Source organism: Papilio xuthus, unplaced genomic scaffold, assembly GCF_000836235.2.
Source record: "Papilio xuthus unplaced genomic scaffold, Pxut_1.1 DF827714.1, whole genome shotgun sequence".
Lineage (NCBI taxonomy): Eukaryota > Metazoa > Arthropoda > Insecta > Lepidoptera > Papilionidae > Papilio > Papilio xuthus.
The window spans coordinates 3,713,707-3,737,879 of record NW_013530935.1 but is presented as its reverse complement, the minus strand read 5'-3'; the positions used below and the strand labels follow the sequence as shown (position 1 = coordinate 3,737,879).

General features: G+C 30.5%; 2 protein-coding genes across 2 annotated transcripts in view; both read right to left on the bottom strand.

The window, feature by feature from the left end:
- LOC106116880 (A-agglutinin anchorage subunit) overlaps positions 1–24,173 on the bottom strand; it is a 65,546-nt gene that overhangs the window by 31,238 nt on the left and 10,135 nt on the right. The window lies entirely within an intron of this gene.
- LOC106116512 (uncharacterized) lies at positions 16,426–20,883 on the bottom strand. Its single transcript, XM_013310380.1, has 6 exons — positions 20,835–20,883; positions 20,631–20,715; positions 19,452–19,531; positions 17,718–17,840; positions 16,902–17,462; positions 16,426–16,442 (listed from the first exon to the last, which is right to left on the bottom strand). The coding sequence occupies exons 2-6, from the start codon at positions 20,687–20,689 to the stop codon at positions 16,426–16,428; spliced, it is 840 nt and encodes a 279-aa protein (XP_013165834.1). The 5' UTR covers positions 20,690–20,715; positions 20,835–20,883.

Sequence of the window (24,173 nt, the reverse complement as noted above, 5' to 3'; positions counted from 1 at the left end):
CTAATCTAATCTAATCTAATCTAATCTAATCTAATCTAATCTAATCTAATCTAATCTAATCTAATCTAATCTAATCTAATCTAATCTAATCTAATCTAATCTAATCTAATCTAATCTAATCTAATCTCTTCTTCTTCTTCTTCTTCTTCTTCTTCTTCTTCTTCTTCTTCTTCTTCTTCTTCTTCTTCTTCTTCTTCTTCTTCTTCTTCTTCTTCTTCTTCTTCTTCTTCTTCTATTTCTAATTCTCATTCCCTGAGGAATTCTTCTAATTCCTCAGGGTCAGTCAAAGCGCGTGCGTGTGGTCTGGACAGAGGCTGACATGCGACTAAGTTGTTTCGCCGTTACGCGTCTTATTTATATGCCCGCAAAGCCGAGGAAGGGACTTCTCGGAAGCGCTCGGACCACAGCGTGCTTAGACCGAACCTTTGGTTTACAACATCTACAAATCATCTTTCTTTACAACATATTAATATTCACAAATACAATACTTTAGCCGTACATTAGATCATAAAAATTCACATCACTATAATTCACTAATATTTTAAGCCAAAAGTAACTATCGGAAAGTCGGCAATAAAACAGATAATCTTTTACGTTTCGTCTTTCAAATAATATATTGTTTGTTCGTTGCGAACTATTCAATAATAAATAATCTGTTTGCTTGTTCCTCTAATTGAGCCTCTTGCAACTTTCCGCCTCAATTCTTGAATTACGATTTCATCTTTTCATCGCCAACAATCCTTATAAACCACAGCAACTAAAATTCTTAATGGGCAATTTAAAATACATTAAAAATGTAAATGCAGTTAAGTTCAACTACTCCTGCAGTTGTTCCACAACGAATCAAAAGCTTAAACTAACTTAGGCGAGTCATGAAACTTTTAGGACACTAATTATTTCGATAAGCGAGCGACTGCTGCCACCAACTTCTTCACCGGCATAATTTTGTTTTCAATGTTGGTAATATACGTTATCTGTAGTACTCATGAATTGGTTACTAAGGGAGACCTTAGTGTAAATTTATGACTATGCTTCGTCGTAGTATCCAACTGATTTACAAATATTAAGATTTATTTAACTACGTAAAGTACTCAAAATAACAACTAATTTAACATTTCTATTTATGATAGAAGGGATTCAGTCTTACAGTCCCTCAGTAAAGGGATTTAAATAAAAAACCCTTGTTTGCAGAAAAATGTATTAATATTGTAGAACATGAATATCAAAAAGACATAGAAAAACTGATTTGACTGCACTTTTATCTATGATGCTCCCTGTCTCTCTCGCTTCCTATATGTTTCGCTTTCTCTATGTCATGCTTGTTTTACCTGTATATCACTCGATAGACTCATTCCATACAAGTGAACTTTGCCTGTCTCCTTGTTTAATATACCATAATTGTATGACCTCAGTCCTCAGCTTAAAGTTATGGTACCTCACTTATGAAGAGACAGGTGGACCCTTTATTCCACATTATGGAAAAGGGCTGTTAAGGCAAAAAACAGTCCACTGACATCTAGGTGTAAGGTTGAATATTGCGTCTTGCCGCATTCTTAGCTCCTCTTACCTTCACCTATGTTTGCTACCTCGTTTTGTCATCAATACTTTTTACCGAGACTAACCTCTCGGTAATGAACGAGGTCTGTGTGTCCTGGTCATGGAGACCGCTAACGATGTGTGAATGCTCTGTGTCTGAAAAAACATCTGTTAGTGCTGTTCGATACAATATTAACCAGGCTGCCGCATTCCAGGAGAAGTGTGCTATTCCTTATTATTCCTTCTCCTTCGGGTCTTTTGTATTTCTGCTGCTGTATCCATGTTCTCCAAATATATCTCCTTCCAGGGTGTATGACGGCATGCTGTTTCTAATTGATATATTTTACAAGATGTGAGTTGCTCATTTAATGAATATGATTGAGCGGTTGCTTAAAAATACTTTCTTGTTTCATTGCATTTTAACTTATAAATGTTTGTTGTAGTGTAATTTGTTTGATAGCATTATTGGTTAAATGGAAATATAATTCTTCTGTATGAAACTGAACAATCAGTTCTTCTTAAAGAAATGTGTAATAATGCAATTGGCAACATACCGCTTATAATCGTACTGCTTCTTAAAAATAGTCCAGGCTTCTGCAATTTTCGACTTACTTGTACTGTTTCAAGCAATGTTTACTCTTCCTTGGACCATGTAACTTTTATACGACCAATAAGCTTCCGTTTTGTTGTTAATTAAAAATCTTGAAAATTGTAAAATTATACCACTCAACAGTCTTCATTACTCTTGTAAAACAATCCGACTCGATTTGGACCAAAATGTACAGGGATTTAAATAAAAAAAAACCCTTGTTTGCAGAAAAATGTGTTAATATTGTAGAACATGAATAACAGAAGGACATAGAAAAACTGATTTGACATTACTAAATTCAAAAGTTTAAATTTCTTCTTTTTTCTTAGATTTAATGGCTGCTAAAGTGTAAAAACTCCTTGAACAATCCCCTTTTTAATTGATATATTTTGTACATGCAATTTATCTTGTTTTTGATCAATAAACTGTTTTTTTTTAATTCTAAATCACAACACACTTTTTCAACCTTTAGCGTTTTCCACCTTTTGCTATTAGAAAAAACGCCAGCTGTCAACTTCCGCAGTAAACATGTCGTGTTAAAAGCTTTATGGTGTTCGTAATATCGCTCTTATAAAAAATCTAAACGATCGAAGGATAGGCATACTACGAGTATTTTTAAACAATGTTTGCTTTATTCAAACTACTTTATAAAACTATAGCCCCTACTAGCTTATGTTGGTACTTGGTTAGAAGAAGAAGAAGGAGAAGAAGAAGAAGAAGCAGAAGAAGAAGAAGAAGAAGAAGTAGAAGAAGAAGAAGAAGAAGAAGAAGAAGAAGAAGAAGAACAGAGTTATGATGTTATTTTTTTTTAAATTAGTAAACGACTAATTTTAGTGTCTAATTTTCCGGTAGCGACATCGGAAATTATAAGTGCGTCTTACTCGTATTATTAGTTCATAATAATTTTTCACAAAAGCGTAAACAATTAAAGAGATTTTTATCGTTTTTTTTTCTGAATGTTGGAACTAATAAAACTTAATCATCATTTGCTTTTTCTCAAAACACATTAAACGCTTGAAAATTTATTCTTTCTTTATAAAAGTAAACATATCAACGCAACGAAATTATATTACATCCAATTACGCGCAACGTAAGAAAGGCAGGTTAAACAAAAGTGAAATATCAAATGTACTCGACTTAAATAAAAAACGAGCTCAAACAGGCAAAAGAGGTTTAATAAATGATGTAAAGGTGTGGTCCTCGTTTATTTGACTGCCCTTGTTTGTATACAAAGCTCGTTACCAACTTACAGACTCGTGTTGGTTTTTTTGAGGGCCTGTTAACGAAACAAATGACTTTAGAATATTATTAGAAAGTTCCATTTTTGAAATAATGTACAGAGTACTTCACAATACATGGACAAATATTGACATCCCTAACAGTCTCTAAAAAAATAGAGACATCAAAAGCTGCCATGAAATACCAATATCTTGACAACTTGTTTTAAAAAAGTATTATTGGCTCAGTTTTTTAATGAATAAACTGTAATCCGGGACACTGTAGTTTTAAGAAAGTCGTAATAAATCTAATTAGAACAAAAAACAAACGATTTTCAACTTTTAATACTTATTCCAAACATCCTTTTTTTAATTTTGATTTAACCATCAGTAGCGTAAACATTATGTGAATTATTTAGTATAAACTTAATTTTCAAGTTATTGCTAAACCCGCTGATCCGATATTTGGACACCAGATGGTTAATGCTTTGCACTGTGACCTCAATTTACTTAGACCTCTGTAACATATTGTTTATACTTTGATCCCTTGCAGAGTTAATATAGCAAGTAATATTTTGTCTAACAAATTCAATAACAATTTTTACCTTACTGACTAAGGATAAATTCATACTTTTTTTATTTTAGCAATTGTTTATTTACTAATATTTCTTGTATCATTTCAACTAAGCTCTAAGCTCGTGGTAAGATATGGTTTACGACAATAGTTGAATGGCGGAATTATCAAGACATCATAAGATCGGAAATATGAAGCCTTAACCATTAGGCTATTGCCGCTTCATTTGAACAGATGTTTTATTATTATTATTACTGTCTAGGAGATAAAGAATCGGTACGTATTCATTATATGTGTAAACTAAACTTAAATCATAGTCAAAGTTCGAACAAATATAAGAATAGTTAGTGATTCTCTAAAAAATTCAAACACAATAATAATTCCACCACTTATCACTTTGTTTCTATTAATAAAAAAATAGGTATGTAATTAATATGTAAGAGGATATTTTTTGCTTAAATATTTCACAGAGTACGTAGTCGAAAATTATGTGTTGAAGCGCCGTTGAAACTGTTAATTCGATTGAGTCAAAAGTTAAACGTAAATTACAAAAGGTTTTATTCCTTTGTTAAAAATATTTGTTCGTTACTACACTGGATAAATGATAAAGTTGAATACCGAGCAGCGTTTTTTGATTGAACTATAGATTACTGAGTATTTCAATCATTTCAATTGTCATGACAATTTTTGTAATTGACACGGATTGGTTTCAATGTTTTTTCGAAGATCATGTCAAATCAATTATAACTAAAAAGCTTATGGTTTTAAGCATTTTTAACGATGTTAAAATGTCAAGATTTTAATTTTAAAATGTGTAATAGCCGTGTAAATTTTCCTCGTATATTTGAACTTTTAAGGCCGCCTGTTCGGGACGTTAATATTAAATTACCTGACATCAAAGGTTTTTAGTTATGAAGGAATATATTTATTTTTGTACAATTTTGAATCTGAATCTTTTAAGTTGGTAGCATTGAGTTATTACTTCCTAGTCTATATTATTCTGTTGGATGCAAAGAAGTCAACTGAAAATCAGCGCAGGTGCTGTTTAAGTTGGCTCCTTTTGGCACATTTGGTCTCAATTTATTTGTGTTTCCTTCATACTATGAGTTTCTTTAAGTTGTTTCCCTTAGTTTAGCTTTGAGTAATATGGGCATGAGAAATATGGTCGAAAACGAAATGAATTTGCGGATAAAATGGTTACAAATAACATATAGATCCTTGAAGAAATTGGTTAGTTTTTCTAAGGGAAGAAACTTTGAAGTCAGCCGCAGTAAATTTATCACCATTACCTTTATGGTAACATAAGTGCCTTTCAATAGGACTGGACCGGGGTTGAATTCGATACGATTCGAGGATTTGATGGCACACGATTTCCACGAACCCTTCTTTTGGAACATTTCCTTATCCGAACTACTGTTCGGTTTCTCGTTACTAATATTTCTGGCTTTTGTAAGTTGAATCAGCCTTTGTCATATTTATACGTACGTTTTTTTATAAGTAAAATACATGCATTTCAAAAAGAAGGATTTCATTTTTTGGATTTACCAATAGACTTGGAAATTCTTAACCTATGAAAGTTATTTTACTAATAGAAGCTCAATTGCAGTGTGTAGTGTATCTAGAAATATTGTTAACTGTCGTTATTCCATCTTAAATCTTGCGAAATAACTAAGATTCAATTGTCGACATCAATTACAAAAGTAAACGACTACCTTAAGGTATTATTTTCTAGCAAACAAATGAATAAAGATATTCCAGATAAATTATGAAAAATGAAAACAACAAACAAGATACAAAGCGACAATTTTAAAATATTACAACGAAAAAAAAATGTCATTAAAAGGTAAGCCTTTTAATATCAAACTTTTAAAAATAATTGTTCACTTGACCTTACTGGCGACGAGCTTTTTCTTGTCTTAATTGTGACAAAAAAATCTGTAAAGAATTACAAAGAATCTTCAGCCGAGTAACTTCGTTTTAAAGCCAACAAAAATAGAACAAGGGTGGTTTTAAAAATAAATAAAAACTTGCAAATACGATATCTTCGTTGGAGATACAGAATTTGACATTCATCTACTTAATAACGAGATAAACTATAGTTAAGAAAAGGCAATTAAAGTAAGAATAAATATTGGGAACATATGGCCAGATTGTCATTGTTTATAAAGAGAAGAAAATATTGGCGAGGATAATAAAGACATAGCGAACACAATACAAGTTACTTACAGCATTCATTTATAGAATATCATTGCTTTTCATAACAAAAATAGACGGGACGTTACCCAACAAATAATAATGTCGTAAACAATATAACAAGACTTTAAGCATAGATTGATAAATTATTCATCAAGTTAGTCGTAACAGCCGAGTCAAAACAAGTGAAAGAAGTTGGGTAATAAATGAGCTGAAGGTGGCGGCCATTCATTTCATTCCTGATATACCAAATAACTCTCCTGTTCTAAGTTTACAACTCTCATTTGTTAGGTTTTGTGTTTTTATGAGCATAGTATGGAGTTAGTAGTAGGAAATCTAGGCGCCAAATTTAAGTTTGTTATATAGTATAATAGATATCGCTCTAGATTCCATCTGTGTGTCCAGGCTATGTTCTACATCTATGCCTATTTTCAGCGAGATCCATGCAGTCATTCTGGAGATACCATCTAACAAACATCCATTCATCCATCCATCCATAGTTAAGATAGGAACAATATCAAAATGAGTCAATCAAGAGTTCCAGACTGGTTTTAAAATATGATGCTAAATTGTAACACAGATTTTGTAGTTCTTTTTAGTATTGAACAAAGTAATTTATAAGAAAAAAATATTAGAAAATCTCCATTGGATTTGTGTCCATAATCCTTCAATCAACGTTGAGTTAATCAAGTACATTATATTTCAATAGACAACAATGGATTGATTCAGGTGTTCTATTGTATTTTATCGCAATCATTTTCACGGCCCGTCAATTCTTTGGAAAATATTTTTCACATCAGCGAATCAAATTACTATCGTGTCAAAAACACTCATTTATCTATACAATATGGGAATAAAAAAACTTATTTTTATTTTCAAAGAATAAATTCTATAGGCTTTAAACTGGTAAGTCTTTTTTACATAGATTTAAAAAAATAATAATCTTTATAATACAACTAGCTGTCGCTCGTGACTCCGTCCACGCGGTTTTGAAAAAAAAAACATAATTAGTAGCCTGTATATTCTACTATATAGAACTATATGTATGTATGCCTGGAGATACCTTAAAACAAACATGTATCCATCTAAACATTCGCATTTATAATATTATTATTAGTTTAGTATATATTAGTAAGATTATTATAAGAGTGAGTTTCCACAACCGAAAAATATGTACAAAAATGTATCGTCATAAATATTTATTTATTTTTTTTTTTATTTATTTATTTAAAAACTGCATAGCATCATTACAGTATACAACCAATTTGACACTATACACACTTTACATAACAGTTTACACGATAACATATTTTATAATAACAGTAAATAACATATAACAATGATAAATAAAAAGAAAAAAAAATACATATAATATAACGTTTGCACTGACGATGCCAGCACAAATAAAATATTTGTTCTATTTTAGAACATTTTAGGTGACAAATAAAAGTAATATTTAACTTTTTTCAAAAGTGAAACAATTTTGTTGACATATATTTCCAGTTCGTATATCAAAGTGGGCGATAACAGAGAGGCAATACTAACTTCATATTGCTCGCAGCCGCAGAAATGAGATTCAAACCGCAACAACATTTTATTTAGATTTAGTTTTTCGGTGCTAAAAACGAGTATAACCAAAACATGTATATATTGTTATGTTTGTGTATTTGCACCCGTTTTTAAATATTTTATTGGCATTTGATCTTTATTTCATTGATAGTTTTTATTATGAAACAAAAACTATGTACAGAATTTTTTTTTTAAAGTTTGAATGTGATAGATGATTGAATTGAAGCAATTTTTGAACCTAGGTTTATCCATAAGTTTACTAGATACTTTTACGCGGCCAGTTAAAACTCTAAGCTACTTTTATACCTACATTATGTTAGAATATTAGAAGTCCGTTTGAATTACACAATGAATGTTAAACAAAATTGAACAAATTAATTTAAGGAATAGGTAATACAAATATTTACGAAGTAATTAATTAAATTACTTTATGCCAAATGTATTTTACAATGAACGAGTTTATTGAATTGGAAATGTAAATTGATTTAATTTTGAATAAAACAATTTTGCTCGGTTTAAATACACACTACCAGAATTTATTTGGGACTAGTGAACCTTTTACATTTATTAAAATAAGAGATATTTCGTAAGTTTTTTTTAAGGTAGTAGAAATAGATCTCGTAATGCTTTTTACAGCGTGTTTCTGAGATCAAATACTATGTACGTTTAAAACATAACGTTATTTTTGTTTTGTTTAAAATATCAACATATAACTTTATAACGATATGTTTCATACAGTGATTTGGTCTCAGAAACTTACGGTTATCATCTTGCAAATAACACTCGTAAGTGAATGAAATTTCTGGCTTTTACGTAATGAAATTATATTGTATAAAATCATTAATTTTTAACAAATAAAATTCAACTAAACTTTAAAGCATAATAAACTGACGTAAACAGAGATTAAAGTTTAAATATTTTATTAGAATGTAATGCTGCATAGTTCGTATACGAGGAAATTACTTCGTAGAATTCGTACCGCAAACCGCTCAGGGCGCTAACTCGAGCTTACAATGTGAAACATTCCACACCAAGCCAATTGGGAGATTAATCTATTTTAATTTTAATAACCATTCTTTGATAAAGATTATTAATCACAAGAAATTGTTTATTTTATAATATAAAATTATGTAAACACTTTGCAAACTTAGAGACGCGTTTCAACGTGATTAATCGAAAAAAAATCTGTGTCAATATCCCACTTTATATGTGATCTACTTATCTCCCTTCACGTCTATAATTTCAGTCGTCAATTCATCTTTTTAAAATGAAATGCAACGTAATAAAAAAATTCCATCTAATTTAATTTAACGTATATTGAACCTTATAAGTACTTAATCATAAATTCAAGTACAGCCATGATCCCATCAAATATCCATCAGAGTGAAGCACGTCTTCTTGCTACACTTAACTTTAAAGTGATCGATATCTGACCTCGATTTCGTTATGTTAATATTGAACTGGATGCAGTCACAAGATATACATTCAAAGATTTATGCACGTGTTCGCTTATGTCAAGTGTTACGGGTAAAGTTTTTAAATTTAGGTAATTATTATCTCATATTTTAAGGACGATGTTAACTATACTTTGAGTCGGTTTTTAAAGTTTTGTTTGTAACGCTTTTCATACAATCGGAGCTGATATTTAAATAATGAGAAGTGACGTTGAGCTGACCTTTGTCACGAAGACGAGGGGGACACCTTGACGATAGAGAAACGGACAAGGAAGCGCCGCCGTTGTACTAAATCCGTATTTTTTTCGCAGAAGGTGACGTATTAATGAGAACCATACATGTTGACATATTCGTCTCATGAACGCATTTTGAGTCAAAAATGTACACAAAACGAGAATACATGAACAAACTTTAGAACTTATTGTTTAATTCTGTTAAAAGAAGAGATACGTGAGTTTGACAGGTCCTGTCTTTTAAAAGTCAAAGGTATGGCCCAACATTTACACAAGGAAATGTACCACTTCGAGTTTACTTACAAAAGCAATAAGATATTCCCTCAGTAAAGAATGTCCGGAAAGGTTTCATTCAAATTGTCGACCTCCTAAAATATTTACTGTAAATAGCAGGTTTTCTTGTCAGGGTATTTCGTACTGTCGTAATTTTATAAAGTACACACCAAACTTCCAATAAAATAACACATAGCTAAATAATAAATGCAAAAAACAATTGATTAATACGTAAGGACGCATATTTATTAGTCGATGCGTAGTGCGATTCTCGTTCACGCATACCATAGCGCTCGCATCCGAGAATCGTTTACATCGTATCAACAAAACATAGTCATGAAAACGAATAGGCCACTTATTAAGTATTTTTTTAATATCGCGTGGACGGAGTCGCGGCTGACAAGTAACATTATGTTTCTTTCTTTATAAAGTAGGTTTGTCGAATAGTGACTGAAATAAAATTATTATGTATGCAGTATAAATTCTCCTTATATTAAATCAAAACTGTTACATCAGCTCTATCAGAGTATCCTTCACAAACTTACCGAGGACTTAGATTCATTTTTTATACTTTTTTAATAAAAGTTCCTTGCATTTTAAATTCCTGAATATATAAAATGTGAAATGAGACCACCAAGTACACACTTGAAAGTTTTAAATCTTTGCTTTTAAAATACTTTTCTAAAGTATGTGAATTCTTTTATATTTAATTCCGTTGCCAAAAGCTGCTTGAGTTTTTAAAAAATTGTAAGATTACACGAACCTACTTTTCCATGAATATTGTAAGTTTGTTCTTTATATATTAATGTAATTGCTCGTGTATACCTAAGGAAAGTCCGGTTTCTATCCAATTAAATTAAAGAAGGAAGAAATGTCTTTTAAATAAGTTATCAGTATCCACTGAGATCAAATCTAAATCTTACTAATATTATAAATGCGAATGTTTGGAAGGATGGATGGATGAATGTTTGTTTGAAGGTCTTGAATATACGGAATGGCTGAACGGATTTTAACAAAATTTGGAACACATTAAGAACATAGTCTGGAAGAACACATAACAATTATGTTTTTTTTTAATTCCTCGCGGACGGAGTCGCGAATAATTCTAAAACTTATCATTCCTTATACAACAAATTCAACTCAGTTAACGTATCTTAACTTTTTATACACGTACAAACAGAAGGCTATGACGTCATAGCACTTGAGATCTACATTAATAAGTCTCGAGCTGCTCTGGAATAATATCGTTAATTCGTCTTGCTAATTAATATTTAATTAGAGTATTCGTAAGGTAGCAATTAGTCTTGATAATAGACACTAATGATAGGTATAAATGGAGAGCACTCTCAATTCCCAGTTGCTAAACTTGCAACTTAAATAGACTGAGAACACGAACAGTCAGACGGAGAGCTTTTACAGTAGTTAATGTTTCTAAACTTTAAATGATTCCAATCGTGTACTAACATTTGAGAATTGCTGTTGCTTAAGATTTAAAGTGCATTGAATAATTAATTTCACAAGTTTAGGCTCCGATTTTAAAATTTTAATTAAGTTTTAAATTAAAATTTTAAATTGAAGCGTCAATAGCATAGTAGTTAAGACTACGGATTTCCGAGCACGTGGTCAGGGCTTCGAATACCGCCATTTCACTATAGTCGTAAATCATATCTTAGCACAGGCATAGAGCTTAGTTGGAATGGTACAAGAAATATTAGTACTTCAAAAATAGTATGCACTTTCTTTATTGTCTTTCATTTCAACTAGATTCATTCCGTAAATCCTAACAATGAATTCTCAATAAAACATAAGCACAAAACTAAATCGAATTGATATCCCGCGGACAATTTAATTAAATTCCCAAATCCAACTGAAGCGTATTAAGTAGGATACCGATTTGATTGGAAATTATTTAAACTGAAGATTCAAAAGAGATAAAGAGATCAAACAGTTCCTATTAGAAATAAAATAAACATTTTATCTATTAATCTCTTCACTATTTCAACTGTTACAAAATATACCAGACATTATAAAAAAAAAAGCTATCAGACCCAACAGACATTGTCTTAACTGTATATTTAATTCAAATGTTTACCAATTTCTTATTTTTCGATCATCTTCCTTAATTTATTTACTAACAATAGTAAACAGAACAAATAAGAAGTAGTGAAATTCTTCCATACGTTTACGCGTTGCGATGACCAAGAGAAATAGAAATTTTACATATAAAGCTTCTTCGATATCCAAACCAATAAAGTTATTGAACCAAAGTGAGTTCAATATTACTGAAAACTTATAGAATTCATTATAATTGCAGAGAGTTTTAATGAACAAGGTTCAGTTGGTTTAAACTTGTACTGCTGTGGACTTGGATAGTTCAAGAACAATTAAAACAACAACATTCAACTGTAAACAAGTTCTCGATACTAGAGTTAAGCAACATCTACGATCAGGGGAATCTAAAACAGCCCTGCGCTGGGAATTCAGCTTTAAGAATAATTTATTTAGGTTTAGTTAATATTTGAATTCATCTTCGTAATTCGATTAGTAACATGTATTTTATTATACAATAACTAGCTAAGGTATCCTAAACATGCCTTTAATAAAGTACACTTTATTTTAATATTTTGGTGGCTAGGAATTATATAGAAATATATTTTTTATTGGATTTTATATGGGATCTATTGCACCACGTAAACTTAACTACGACTTTGCTACGCTGCGACCGTACCAGTGATGCTACGAATCTTTGATACGTTTTAAAATTAATACCACACAAACCACACTTAAATTAACTTAAATTGAACCAATATTTAGAATGCTTTAGCGGTTAGTTTCCGATAATAGTTGGACTGGTGCCCGACCAAACGAAACATGTATAGCTTTCATAATAGAAATGTAACTTGGAATGTTTCCAAAAATACGTTTCGTAATTCGTTTCGGGTCACTAGAGACATAGAACAATATCAATTATCGATAAATACAAAGAAAATTAAGATCAATCGAACATAAGAATATAATTTAATGTTTATTGACACAAGCTGGACAGATTTCTTCAATATTTTAGGCTGAAATAATATAGCGACCATAGTTCCCAGTACAGAAATCTTGTTACCGTTGGCTAATTATACTAGAAATTTTTCGATTTGTTGTTGATAAATATTTTTATTAGACAAATGTTAGCAAAAATGAAATTAAAAGTTCGATTTATAGGAAATCTTACTAATATTACAAATGCGAATGTTTAGATGGCTGGATGTTTGTTTGAACGTATTTCTAGAACGGGTAAACGGATCTTGATCAAATTTGGCTTAGATGTAGATCATAGTCTGGAAGAATACATAGACTACTAATTAAGTTTATTTTTAATTTCGCGCAGACGGAGTCGCGGGCGGCAGCTAGTATTACATAAAGCCAAAATAAACCGAAAGATACGGCAATAATAAGATAGTTGAAATTCCCCTTTATCCTGAATTCAATTTTAAATAGCAAACAAAAGTTAAAATAATTAAATTTACGGTCTACAGAACTTATAATTAACACTTTTTTGCCTGTTAGCTTTTCAAAACACCCTTGTTAACGTATATTTATGCAGTTTTTATACAACATTTTTTTGCCTGTTAGCTTTTCAAAACACCCTTGTTAACGTATATTTGTATGCAGTTTTTTAGGGTGCGATTTATTGATACTCCTCAGTCAAGATAGATGATTCCAATTATCCCAACGTCCGGTTCTGTTGAAAAGATTGATCGCATCTGCATGTTGATAGATTGCAACGGGACCCGGTACCGATCAAACACGCTGCAATATGTGAGTTATACGAAAAGTCGAAGGCGATTCTGGTTTGAAGGGTTAAAATCCGTTTTTAATATTAAAATTATTTTATAATCTAATTCAAACAATCTTGTTCGGTCATATTTTGTTTCGGATATAATTTGGACAATATTTTCTGTAAATAGCTTGTATATGTATGTTAGCGAGTAAGTTTAATTATACGTATTTTTTATTTTTCTTCACCAGGATAACCCACATTTTAATAAACAAATTTATAATAATTAAATTACATAGTTAATTTTGAAATTTAATAACGTATTATTTTATTCAAATATACTTTGTTATCGTTTGAGTGTATTTTTCATTTATTTAGGTCACGACCTCGCTAGATATGCTCCAAATAATATATTCAGTGTTTAAGGAGGCGAACATTTTAATATTCCCCCTCCCCATTAATACGTCAAGTTTACGTCGCTAAAAATATTTCTCTCCAAAGCTCGTGTACGCTATACACAATTTTATAAAAATATCGGAGAAATCAAAGTCAATTTACGGTCTCATAATTTTGGTGGTAGAAAGTACACGTAGCTAGAAATAAACTTAAGTTAAAAATAAGTTAACATAAACATGAATTGTGACAAAACCAATAAAAGTTGAAATTAATAAAGTTTGGCTAAAATAACGTTATAAACCGCAAATGTTTTGAAGTTTTTCTCACTAAACAAGTTATGTCAAGGCGTTATTGAATTTTCTTTTAGTTTATGTCGTAAACGAAAAACTTGTAAAGAAATTACTGAACTTATAAATTTTGTAGTATTTGTAGAGCGTGGAATATTTTCCGAAATAATAAAAGATAAAAAAAATTAATTTAAGACAAAACAAAATGCTTTCAAATATACTAAGCATTATATATTCGATATCAAACTAAAGGTCAAGAAAATCAAACTACGTTTAGACAAACTTTAACTTGGCTGACATGTTAAGAACTGTTAAATAACTTTTGGTGCAAGGTACACGGTATAAATTGTTTAGTATTTGAGTTTAAAGTAATTTAGTTTTCATATCCACATGTAGTTTACTAAAATGTTATGAAAAAAATGTAATTTGTGTAATTTTATGTTATCTATATACACTATGATTTAATTTGATTAATAATTTACCTAATAGTTAATAGTAGAAAAGTATTTGTATTATGTTTAAATAAATCTCTTATAATATAAAATGACTAAAGTTGAACAGTATCAAACATTTCAGTGCGCATTAGGAACGAAACGTAAAAATAAGAAAATAAGTCATATTTACATTAAAAGCTTGTGCGTCTAGACGCCTAATGGTTGAAAGGGGAGAGTTAATACAATTATACGATCGCAATGGAACGTCTATTATGATATTGTAAAATTTAATAATTCGTTTGTTTCTAACAATGCTAGTAGTTTGTTGATCAAAGTTTGCGAAATATAAAAGTATTAAAAATAGTGTCATACTCATAATTGGTCAATAAGTGCGTTTTAAGTGCTTTGACTAAATCAAGAGTGAGAGAAATTTACAATACACGAACGCCCTTAGATTATATTTTTTTTAGTATTACTCAATTAAGTCCATGTATTAAATTGCCTCAAATGATTTGCGAGGCTATTTAATGAGGTGAAGTTTTCTAAGAACAATATTCTTACGAAGTGAAAATTTCGTAATTGTGTCAAGTTACACTCTAACCGCACAAGAGTTGCTGAAACAAGGCGTCTTCGAAGCCTTTGTCTCGCGCCACCGACACTTTACAACCTTTAAAGTGGGTATAGACAAGCAACTAAACATATTTCTAACAAATTAAATTTGTTTCAAACGAAACATAATTATCACATCGCGAATACTTCCTAAACGCCGACGATCAAAGGGTTGAAAACATGGTTTAACTAAGCTGTGCCTAACTGATTTTTTTTTGAGGAGTACAATAAACTTTTGGCCAAGATTAAAAATAAAAACCTTTTATCTTGTTACAGAAACGAGTTCATTTCAAATGTTCTCTTACGTCTGTTCGTTAAAAAGGGGGAAAAACCCAAATAAAATGAGCTAACAGCCAGCAGTAAAATGAAGCACTGCCGCGCAATAAAGATGAGCAATTTTACAGTTGTTATGTCCGTAAGCTTTTTCTTGATGATAAAATTCAAAATCCAAAGCAAAATAGGGACAGAATGAGTTTATGCCGCGTATTTACGGATACACATTTTAACAATCGTAGAATACGTTTTATGTACTCTTTATATACATATGAACACATAGTCTTCATTTATATAGCATAATGAAATGTGCATAAAAGTTTATGGAAGTAAAAGTAAATATATAAAAATGCTAGAGGCAAAGAGGTCGCTTACACGCTTCCAATTTCTAGATTTAATATGTTCATCAAAATACGTACTCGTTAACCATCAGTGGTCAAAAAAATCAGCAGTGGTTGCTTATCATGGTAATTTTAATTAAGGTATTGAAACTCTGTACTTTGAATTTAACCAATCTAAGGGTAGCAACAAAAATCAGTCATCGATAAATCAATTAGATTTAGCTTAGAACTCCAAATTCTACAAAGTAATTAAATTAATCGTTGGATTGATATTAATGGACCCTTTTTGCGTTCGAATGGAGATTGATCGAATATTTATTTGCACATTTTCATATAAAAATTAACTAGAATCAAGGAAATATTTAACGCATCAGTCCAAGTTCTAAATCTTATTTCTAAATAAACTTATAAATTATTTACTTATTCAAATATTCGAAGGAAAATGAAACATCAAAGTTTTCTCTGAATTAGAATAAATTTATTTCTGTATTTTTGTATAATACAGCTACCTTTTTAAAGAATCACTTTTAATAAGTAAAAATAATAAAGGATTTTTTTTATTAAATTCGATTCGACGATAAAGTATATATTTTACGTTTCGAGAGTACGAAGCGCGATTACAAATTTTCTCTTATATTTTATCCATTGTTTCTTTCCTTCTCTTTACATTTCATTCTCTTTCTAAAGTGCATCTAAAGCTGTATATAATAGAAAGATTTGAATAAAGAATAAACTATATAATAATACTTGCGGAAAAAAATCTTCTTCCATATTATATTTTATTAATAAGTCTAGATAAATGTAATACTTTCCTTTCTTTTTCTGTTTAATCAATGATCAAATTTATTTCATTATCTGTGGGAGTAGTGAGATAAATCTAAACAGGCTGTAAGGTGCGATAATCTACATGAAGGTTGTAATTTACAATTGATTAAACAGCCTAACTAAGATCTTTATCATTTAATTTACATTAAAATGTTTTTTGTTCTATTAAATTTAAAGCGGTATAAAGAAATGCATTCATTTTGTTCCCATTTCTTTTTTTAACAAGGACACCTACAAATGGATATTAAATTTTATTAAATAAGAAATTATCCATTTTATAGTCAGAAAATGTTTCTAAATTTTTATTGTATTTACAATCTAAAATAAAGTAAATAGAGGTATAATAAATAATATGTTTTGAACTACTTTGGAAGCTTTGTTTTCTTCAGCTGGGAGGAAAGAACTCGGTGCGGCTGGCGCGGATACTGTGTTTTTGGGAGTTTTTGTATCATCGTAAGTTCCACTTCCTTCTGTTTCGTCTTCATCATCATCAGGCGGTACAGTTGCTTCGTGTTTCAATGGTTCAGCGTGAGGAAGATCAATTTCGTTTGTGTGATTCGTATTTATAATTAATACATCATTTAATTTTGTAACGGATGACATCGTTGCGTAACTAACCGTAGTCTTTACTTCTTCATTAGTTACAGCTTTGTAAATATCAGTTGTATTCTCTAGTTTGAAATATTTGTAAAATGCTTTTGTTACATCACTACTGTTGTCTACAGTATTGGATTTTGCGAATTCCATCAGTCGGGTTTGAGTGGTTTTTGTGAAAGGCGCATTGCACAATACTCCGGAACAAACGCAGGATAATTCGAATATCGAGTTCGAGATCAGTTTCATTGTGCACGAACTCTTGAATTCGGGCAAACATTTGAGCAACGAATCAAAATCTGTAAAAAATTCTTTCTTTTAATATACACTTCCTTAATTAGATTGCCAACATAAAAAACAAAAAAATAATTTTATTATTTAATTAACTACGTTTTCTATACAGATTTAGCTCCTGTATACAAAAATATCAAATTTTACCAAATTGTATAGTAGACAATTTAAGGCAATTATAGTTTATCTGAAAATACTAGGTTTTAAACCTTCTCTATAGGGGCATTTATTATAATACAAAAAAAGCATATTGGTAAACTTACGAGGTCCAACAGCCACGGTACCGCAGTATGGTTGTTCAAGAGGACACGAGACAGCGACTTTCTGTTGAGAGCACGCTGTAGTGTTTGCAGTCGGACACTGATAGCATTGTCGGCCCTCCACTTCTATTGGACAAAGATATTCATTAAACAAATCTTATTCAATAAATGCGAATATTTGGAGGGAACGATAGATCTTTGTTAGGACGTCTGCATGGATCTCGCTGAAATTTGTTACAGATAAACAAAGTTTGGAAGAACACACAGGCTATTAATTAAGTTTATTTTTAATTCCGTGTGGCCGGAAAGGCGGGCGACAGCTTATTAAAGAAGAATGATTCGTTATTTAAAACCATCCATTAGTGTTGTAAAGTCTTTACAATTGAAAGTACAAAAAAAAAGGCATAGCAAATTAAAAAATACAACTTGTCAAATAATTAAACGTTACATTTGAGCAAAAGAAAGAATAATCCTTTTAAGTAAATACAATAAGATATCAATGCTTGTAATCCTCTTTCTTTAATAGCGTTACGAAGGTTTTTGCTACAAAATTTACTAGGAAAAGAACTTAACGTTGATTGTGTTAGCTTGGTCATTAAACGGAGAACCTTTACAAGTATTTTGTTGTTATAAATATACGAACATTCGTATAGAAGTATAAAAAATTAAATCAATGAGTTACAAAAATGCTTTACTGTTTCCACAAAAATGTAAGCAAAGTAAAAGTAAACAAGCGAGCATCGACAAATATAATAAAATGAACGATATGACGACACAGTATAGCTCAAAATATCGAAATACTTGTATCAAATCATCTTGTTATTTCTGTACTAAATGAAAGGGATAACAAAATGTTTTCGTATGTTTTTACAATGGAAACCCAGCCTTTATTGCTAATAACGTTTTGAACGTTCCTAAATAAATCCAAAGGCAATAAAATTAATCATTAGGCAATTTCTCATATCCAGTGAATTTTGAATTAATTAGCTGCCGCCCGTTACTTCGTCCGCACGATATTAAAGAAAACTTAATTAGCCTTAGCGAACTCAAACTTAACTAGTATTTCTTAAGGCTTATGTTCTACACCTATGTTAAATTTCAGCGAGTTCCATGCAGCTATTCTGGATATATCTTATAAGAAACATCAATCTAAACATTCGCATTTATAATATTAGTAAGAAGTTAAACTTTTTGTCGTTTTAAATAAAAGAACACAAATAACATAATAGTAGAAAAGCAACAATATTTATTATTAATCTAGGAACGTAATAAAAGCAAGCTTTCCATTCGTGTTTAGTTTGCTTCAGTAAACATTACGGGCACCCAATTACTGGTAACGACACACTGTATTAAGACAGTCTAAGGACTTCAGGGGTACTGCCTCTTGTTTTCTTATCAGGGATAAATAAAAACACATTAAAACCCACACTGGAATGTTTTTACTAACGTTCCAAATTCAAATATTAAGAGATTCTAAAATATAAAATAAAATAAACTTTCCCTCATAATTAATATACGTTCAAGTATTTTGGTAATAATTTATATCTTATTTCTTACTAATATTACAAATGCGGATCTTTGTTAGAAGTTATCTCCGGAACGGCTGAACGGATTTTGATGAAATTTTGCTCACTTGTAAAACATAGCCTGGAAGGACGCATAGGGTAATTAAGTTTTTTAAAATCCTACACGGACGCAGTGGCAGGCGACTGCTAGCTAATAGTTATAACTCCTCACCTTTGTTTTGGAAAGCACCAGTTCTTATATCAGCAACCAAGATTGCAAGGACACTGGTAAACCACATCGACGTCCACATCCTAAAAATAAATATTGCATTTAATTGGATAATCATTAAAAATTAATGTGATATTTTTTCAATGTAGATATTTTTACGTATTCTCATTTGTCACACATTGCATATATCGGACTTGCAATATTGACCAAAAAAATTTATAGAAACAAAATTAATCTCCGAATTAACAATACATAAGTGAGGTGACTAGTGACCCCTTCCTATCTCTTCTCTTCCGCATCGTCTCAACTTCACTAGTAAATATTAATAAATATATATGACATTACTTTTAGTTTATTAAAGCTCTATGTAACATATATTTCTTTACTGTTTGTCCAAAAACTTTACTAACTTTAACCTATCTTACATTATTTGTCTCATTCTAAGAGAATATGTATTTAATATCGAAAAGATATAATAAATTTTCAATGGTTATATACAGAATAGAATATAAATAATAATAGAAGATAATCTATAACTTAATAATGCAATGACATTGATGTAAATATGTGTTAGACGTTCAGTAATATCGGTCCTATACAAACATATTGCCGGATTAAATATAAACAGTTCTTGTGATGTGAGACTTTGTAAGATCCCTCTCCCCGGTCTGTTGTTATCGTTTTATTGCTTTACTAAAACAATTTGTTTCTTTACACTGTCGTTAAACGCGGTACAAAACTTTGTCAGCGCTTATGAAATAAATTAAAAATGTATTTAATGAAAAAATTGTAATATAAAATTCATTACGTAAATTTTTCGTACTTTTTAAAAAGAATTCTAATTTAAATTATTTTCAAGAAAAAATAAGATAAAATCTTTCTCCTCAGTATTTGCTAACACTGTATTTTATAATTTAATTTCTGATATTCACTTTGTATTCCGTAGTACACGTGATTTGCTACGAAGCCGAGGCGTAGCACGCGCGTAGCGACGCTGCTACGCTCCGTAGATGACTGCCGCAGCTCAGTGGATGCGGCTATGTATCCCAGGCCACTTCACCATGTATCACTTGATAATCTATGCTCGCTGACTGACAAATATTGTGTCGAGTACATTACTCCTTAAGTTAAGCATTGGAAAGATGGAAGGAGGTTAAACGCAGCAATGGAAATTGTACTCACCTATATTTACTTATATCTCGATAGTCTGAATTATGTATGTGTCCCAAAAGTACGTGCATGAACCGGCTGTCACTTCGTGGATTACCTTAAAATTGAGTGGATTATTATTTTATTGTGTTAGTAAATGAATTCATAATTTAATGAATACAAATGATTTCGTTACATTGAATTTATTACTTCCTCCAAAAACTTTTATTTACTTACCTTAATGTGAATTTTTCTTGCTTTCCGGAATAGATTTATTTAATAAAGCACTCAGGGCTTAATCATAAAAAAATGAAACAGCGTATCAATTAAATTTTATCTGAAACATGTCAACCCTTTTATCGTAAACTGATATATATTTCAATGATTTTTTTTTTGTGTAAATCGCTCTTTGACCTGTTATTTACTGATTACCAATAAATTTTGTATTGAAATAAATATTACTGGAAATCGTAATTATTATGCGTAGGCTTCCGAAATGCATCTTTTTTTATATATATCATAGGGCAAACGAGCGAGCGGCCACCTGAAATCGCTGAAATAGCGAAGTGACCGTTGCCCATCTTGATAAAAAAGTACTTATGTATACTAGAAGCAATTTTAGTGGACACATATCTAAGGGTAAAAAATACTCTTTTATAAACACGTCGAAGTCCATAATATATATTAATTACCGGCGGTCAAAGGGTAAAAAAACTTGTTCCGCACTAAACAGTATCCAGCTATATTCTTAGGGTAATACTGTCATAGTTTTCATCGCATATTGTCAACTTAAAACATTGTTTACGCATCAATGAAACAAATTATTATTATCGCTTAATCACACTGAATTTTAATTTATCACTTTAATCAAAATTAATATATGTATAGTTTTTTTTAAAATATACAGTATAAAGGAGTATAAAAGTAAATATTACTCCATCAATAAGGGGAAAAGAATTAATCTTCAAAGCGAATATATTGAGGGTAGATGAATTTTTATGGGAGTGAAGAAGAGTATACGTATATTAATTGGCTATTTCCGGAAGTACCTCCCCCACTCAGGAACGTTACTCAACTGTAAAGATATTTAAGAGACTTTTAACGACGTTCATTAGACTTATTTAGACTACGTATACGGGGACAATATTTTTTGTTGTAAACAACAGTATAGTTATTCCACATTTATAAAATAATCTGCGCTTTTTTAGCAATAGAAAAACGATAAAAATCATCTTAAGAACATGTTTTGTAAAATAATTTTTAATGTGTAAAAGCGTAGCACAAACTTTTATCACGTGATAAAGTCAGTTGTTATTCGTTAAGTAATTGTTATATCTTATAACATGCATACATATTCTAAAATTTTATTGCATTAAAACTGGGAATGTGCGAATAATTTTAACGTACTAATTATTCCTAATTAAATAATAATATTCCATTCAAAAGCTCTCGAGTAATTCCAAAAAAATCGTATAATTCGAAAACGTATTATTCTAACGATTTACACACCCCTGGTAAAAACATTGTACATATTTATATATACTTAACTGGCATTTCGCAAACAATCACGCGGACCAGGTATTTGCTAATTTAAACTTGTTCAAAACTCGAGTCGACTCACCGCCACTCACCGTTGGGAAATAATTGCATGTGTCACTCCATACTCACTTTGTTTTGGAACAAATTAAAAAGCTAACGCCAAAACTTTTATCATTGGAAAATTATAAAGAAATCATATCAGTATTAGCATAATCTAGATTCAATTTTCGGTTGGCTTTGAGTCTCGTGTTTAGCATAGCTTTTGTTTTCTGTAAATCGCGGATAACAAAGGATAAATACGAATACACGTATATTTTTGTAAGAAAAAATTTAATTATGATACGGTACACGTTACCTTCTCAGAAATGAAAAGGTAGATAATTGTGTTTATTAGAGCGTTAATTTGATTCCATATTCTGTTAATTGTACCTTTTGTTAATAACGCGTCGAATATATTATATTTCACATCTTTTTGAGCACGGAGAAAGGGATATTATTTCTCGTATATTAAATACTAAAAATTAATACTTTATGTATAATACATAAATAAACATACTCCTAATTTTAAGATCAATAAAATAATAATAAGTTTATTTGCTAACCTTGTGTAAGTTTTATACATATATTTCATCAATAAATGTTCTCTATTTTATTACTTGATTAAATATACACTTAGCGACATTGTATACAAAATAAATCACTGTATTCTTTATGCATTTAGTGAACAAAAGTTAAAAGGTTTACGGATAGAAAAATATAGAGTACGTTAGCAGTTTTACCGCAAACTTTGAAACAAAGGGCTTTGTGTTTAAGCTATAAATCGCGCTTTATCACCTCTGACTTGAAACCGTTTTATGAAGCGCTAAAACAACACGTTACTATCTGCCATAAACAACTGTTTGCTATTTTAAACCGGAAAACGGATGAAAAACGTGAACAGGTTTTTACATTACTTTTAATGATATGAGGTTGCAAATGGTTTTTGTGTTTTGGTCATGAAATAAACAAAATTAACTGCCAAACTTCAGGTCTTTTTTAGAAAAATCCTTAGTGTACATTTAGTGTGTAAATTTACTTCTTTAGTGGCCATTAATCGCCTTTGAGTGCGATAGTATTAAAAAGTACGTCATTAAAAGTATTGGTTTGAAATATTGATATAAGGATATTGGATTAATACAAAGGTAAATTGGAACAAATTTCTTGAAGCGTAAAGTTCGGTCACCTTGTCACTCGGAATTGTCTTTTAGTACTGACAGACAACTGAAATTCAGCTTAACAATAGTGAATAATTTAGGTTTGTTAGTACTGATATATATATTTACAACGTTATGTTGAATATAGGGTACATATAAAATGATAATACAACATATAACAAAAACATTGTCGTATATAAAGAAACATTTCGACATTCTATTACTCATAAAATAGCGAGTGAAATGGAAAGAAGGACGATCGTACATATATGCGTATATCTTCAAATATATGTCTAAGTGGAACAGAGTATATAAATTGCCCCTTATCATCCGGATTTCACGCTGCAATAAACCCGAAAAAAATGTGTTCAAAGGTTTCAACCGAGTGAATTCTCTTACATTACGATAGAAGAGAAAGTGTAACGCTCGAGCACTTGTTAAAACTACATTTTATTACAAGTACCGTAAGAGAAACAATTGAAAAAACTTTTTTATTCCATTTCACGTTAAACATTAAGTCTGTGTTTTTAATACAGTATGCAATTTATTTAATGCAATACATTTATTTTTCCGACTGTCTACGGTTGAGTTTTGTAACATTTTGCGAAACACACTCACTCAGAACATACACACACAACAGGTGTGTGTGTGTGTGTTTTTATAAAAGAGGTGAAAATAAATTATGTATCAATGTATTCTTAATCAAAGCAGCATTCGCTTATTGCGTTTGTTTTCAGAGATCAATCAAGGAATATTGTATTTAAGTTGAATAATAAAGTTATGTATCTATATCTATATCTATATATATATATATATATATATATATATATATATATATATATAT

Coding starts and splice junctions, on each gene's coding strand:
- LOC106116512 (XM_013310380.1), bottom strand. CDS start 20,689: ATGCACGTACTTTTGGGACACATACATAATTCAGACTATCGAGATATA. Junction 17,841..19,451: donor TGGTGCTTTCCAAAACAAAG/GTGAGGAGTTAT, acceptor TTTGTCCAATAG/AAGTGGAGGGCCGACAATGC. Junction 17,463..17,717: donor TACCGTGGCTGTTGGACCTC/GTAAGTTTACCA, acceptor AATTTTTTACAG/ATTTTGATTCGTTGCTCAAA.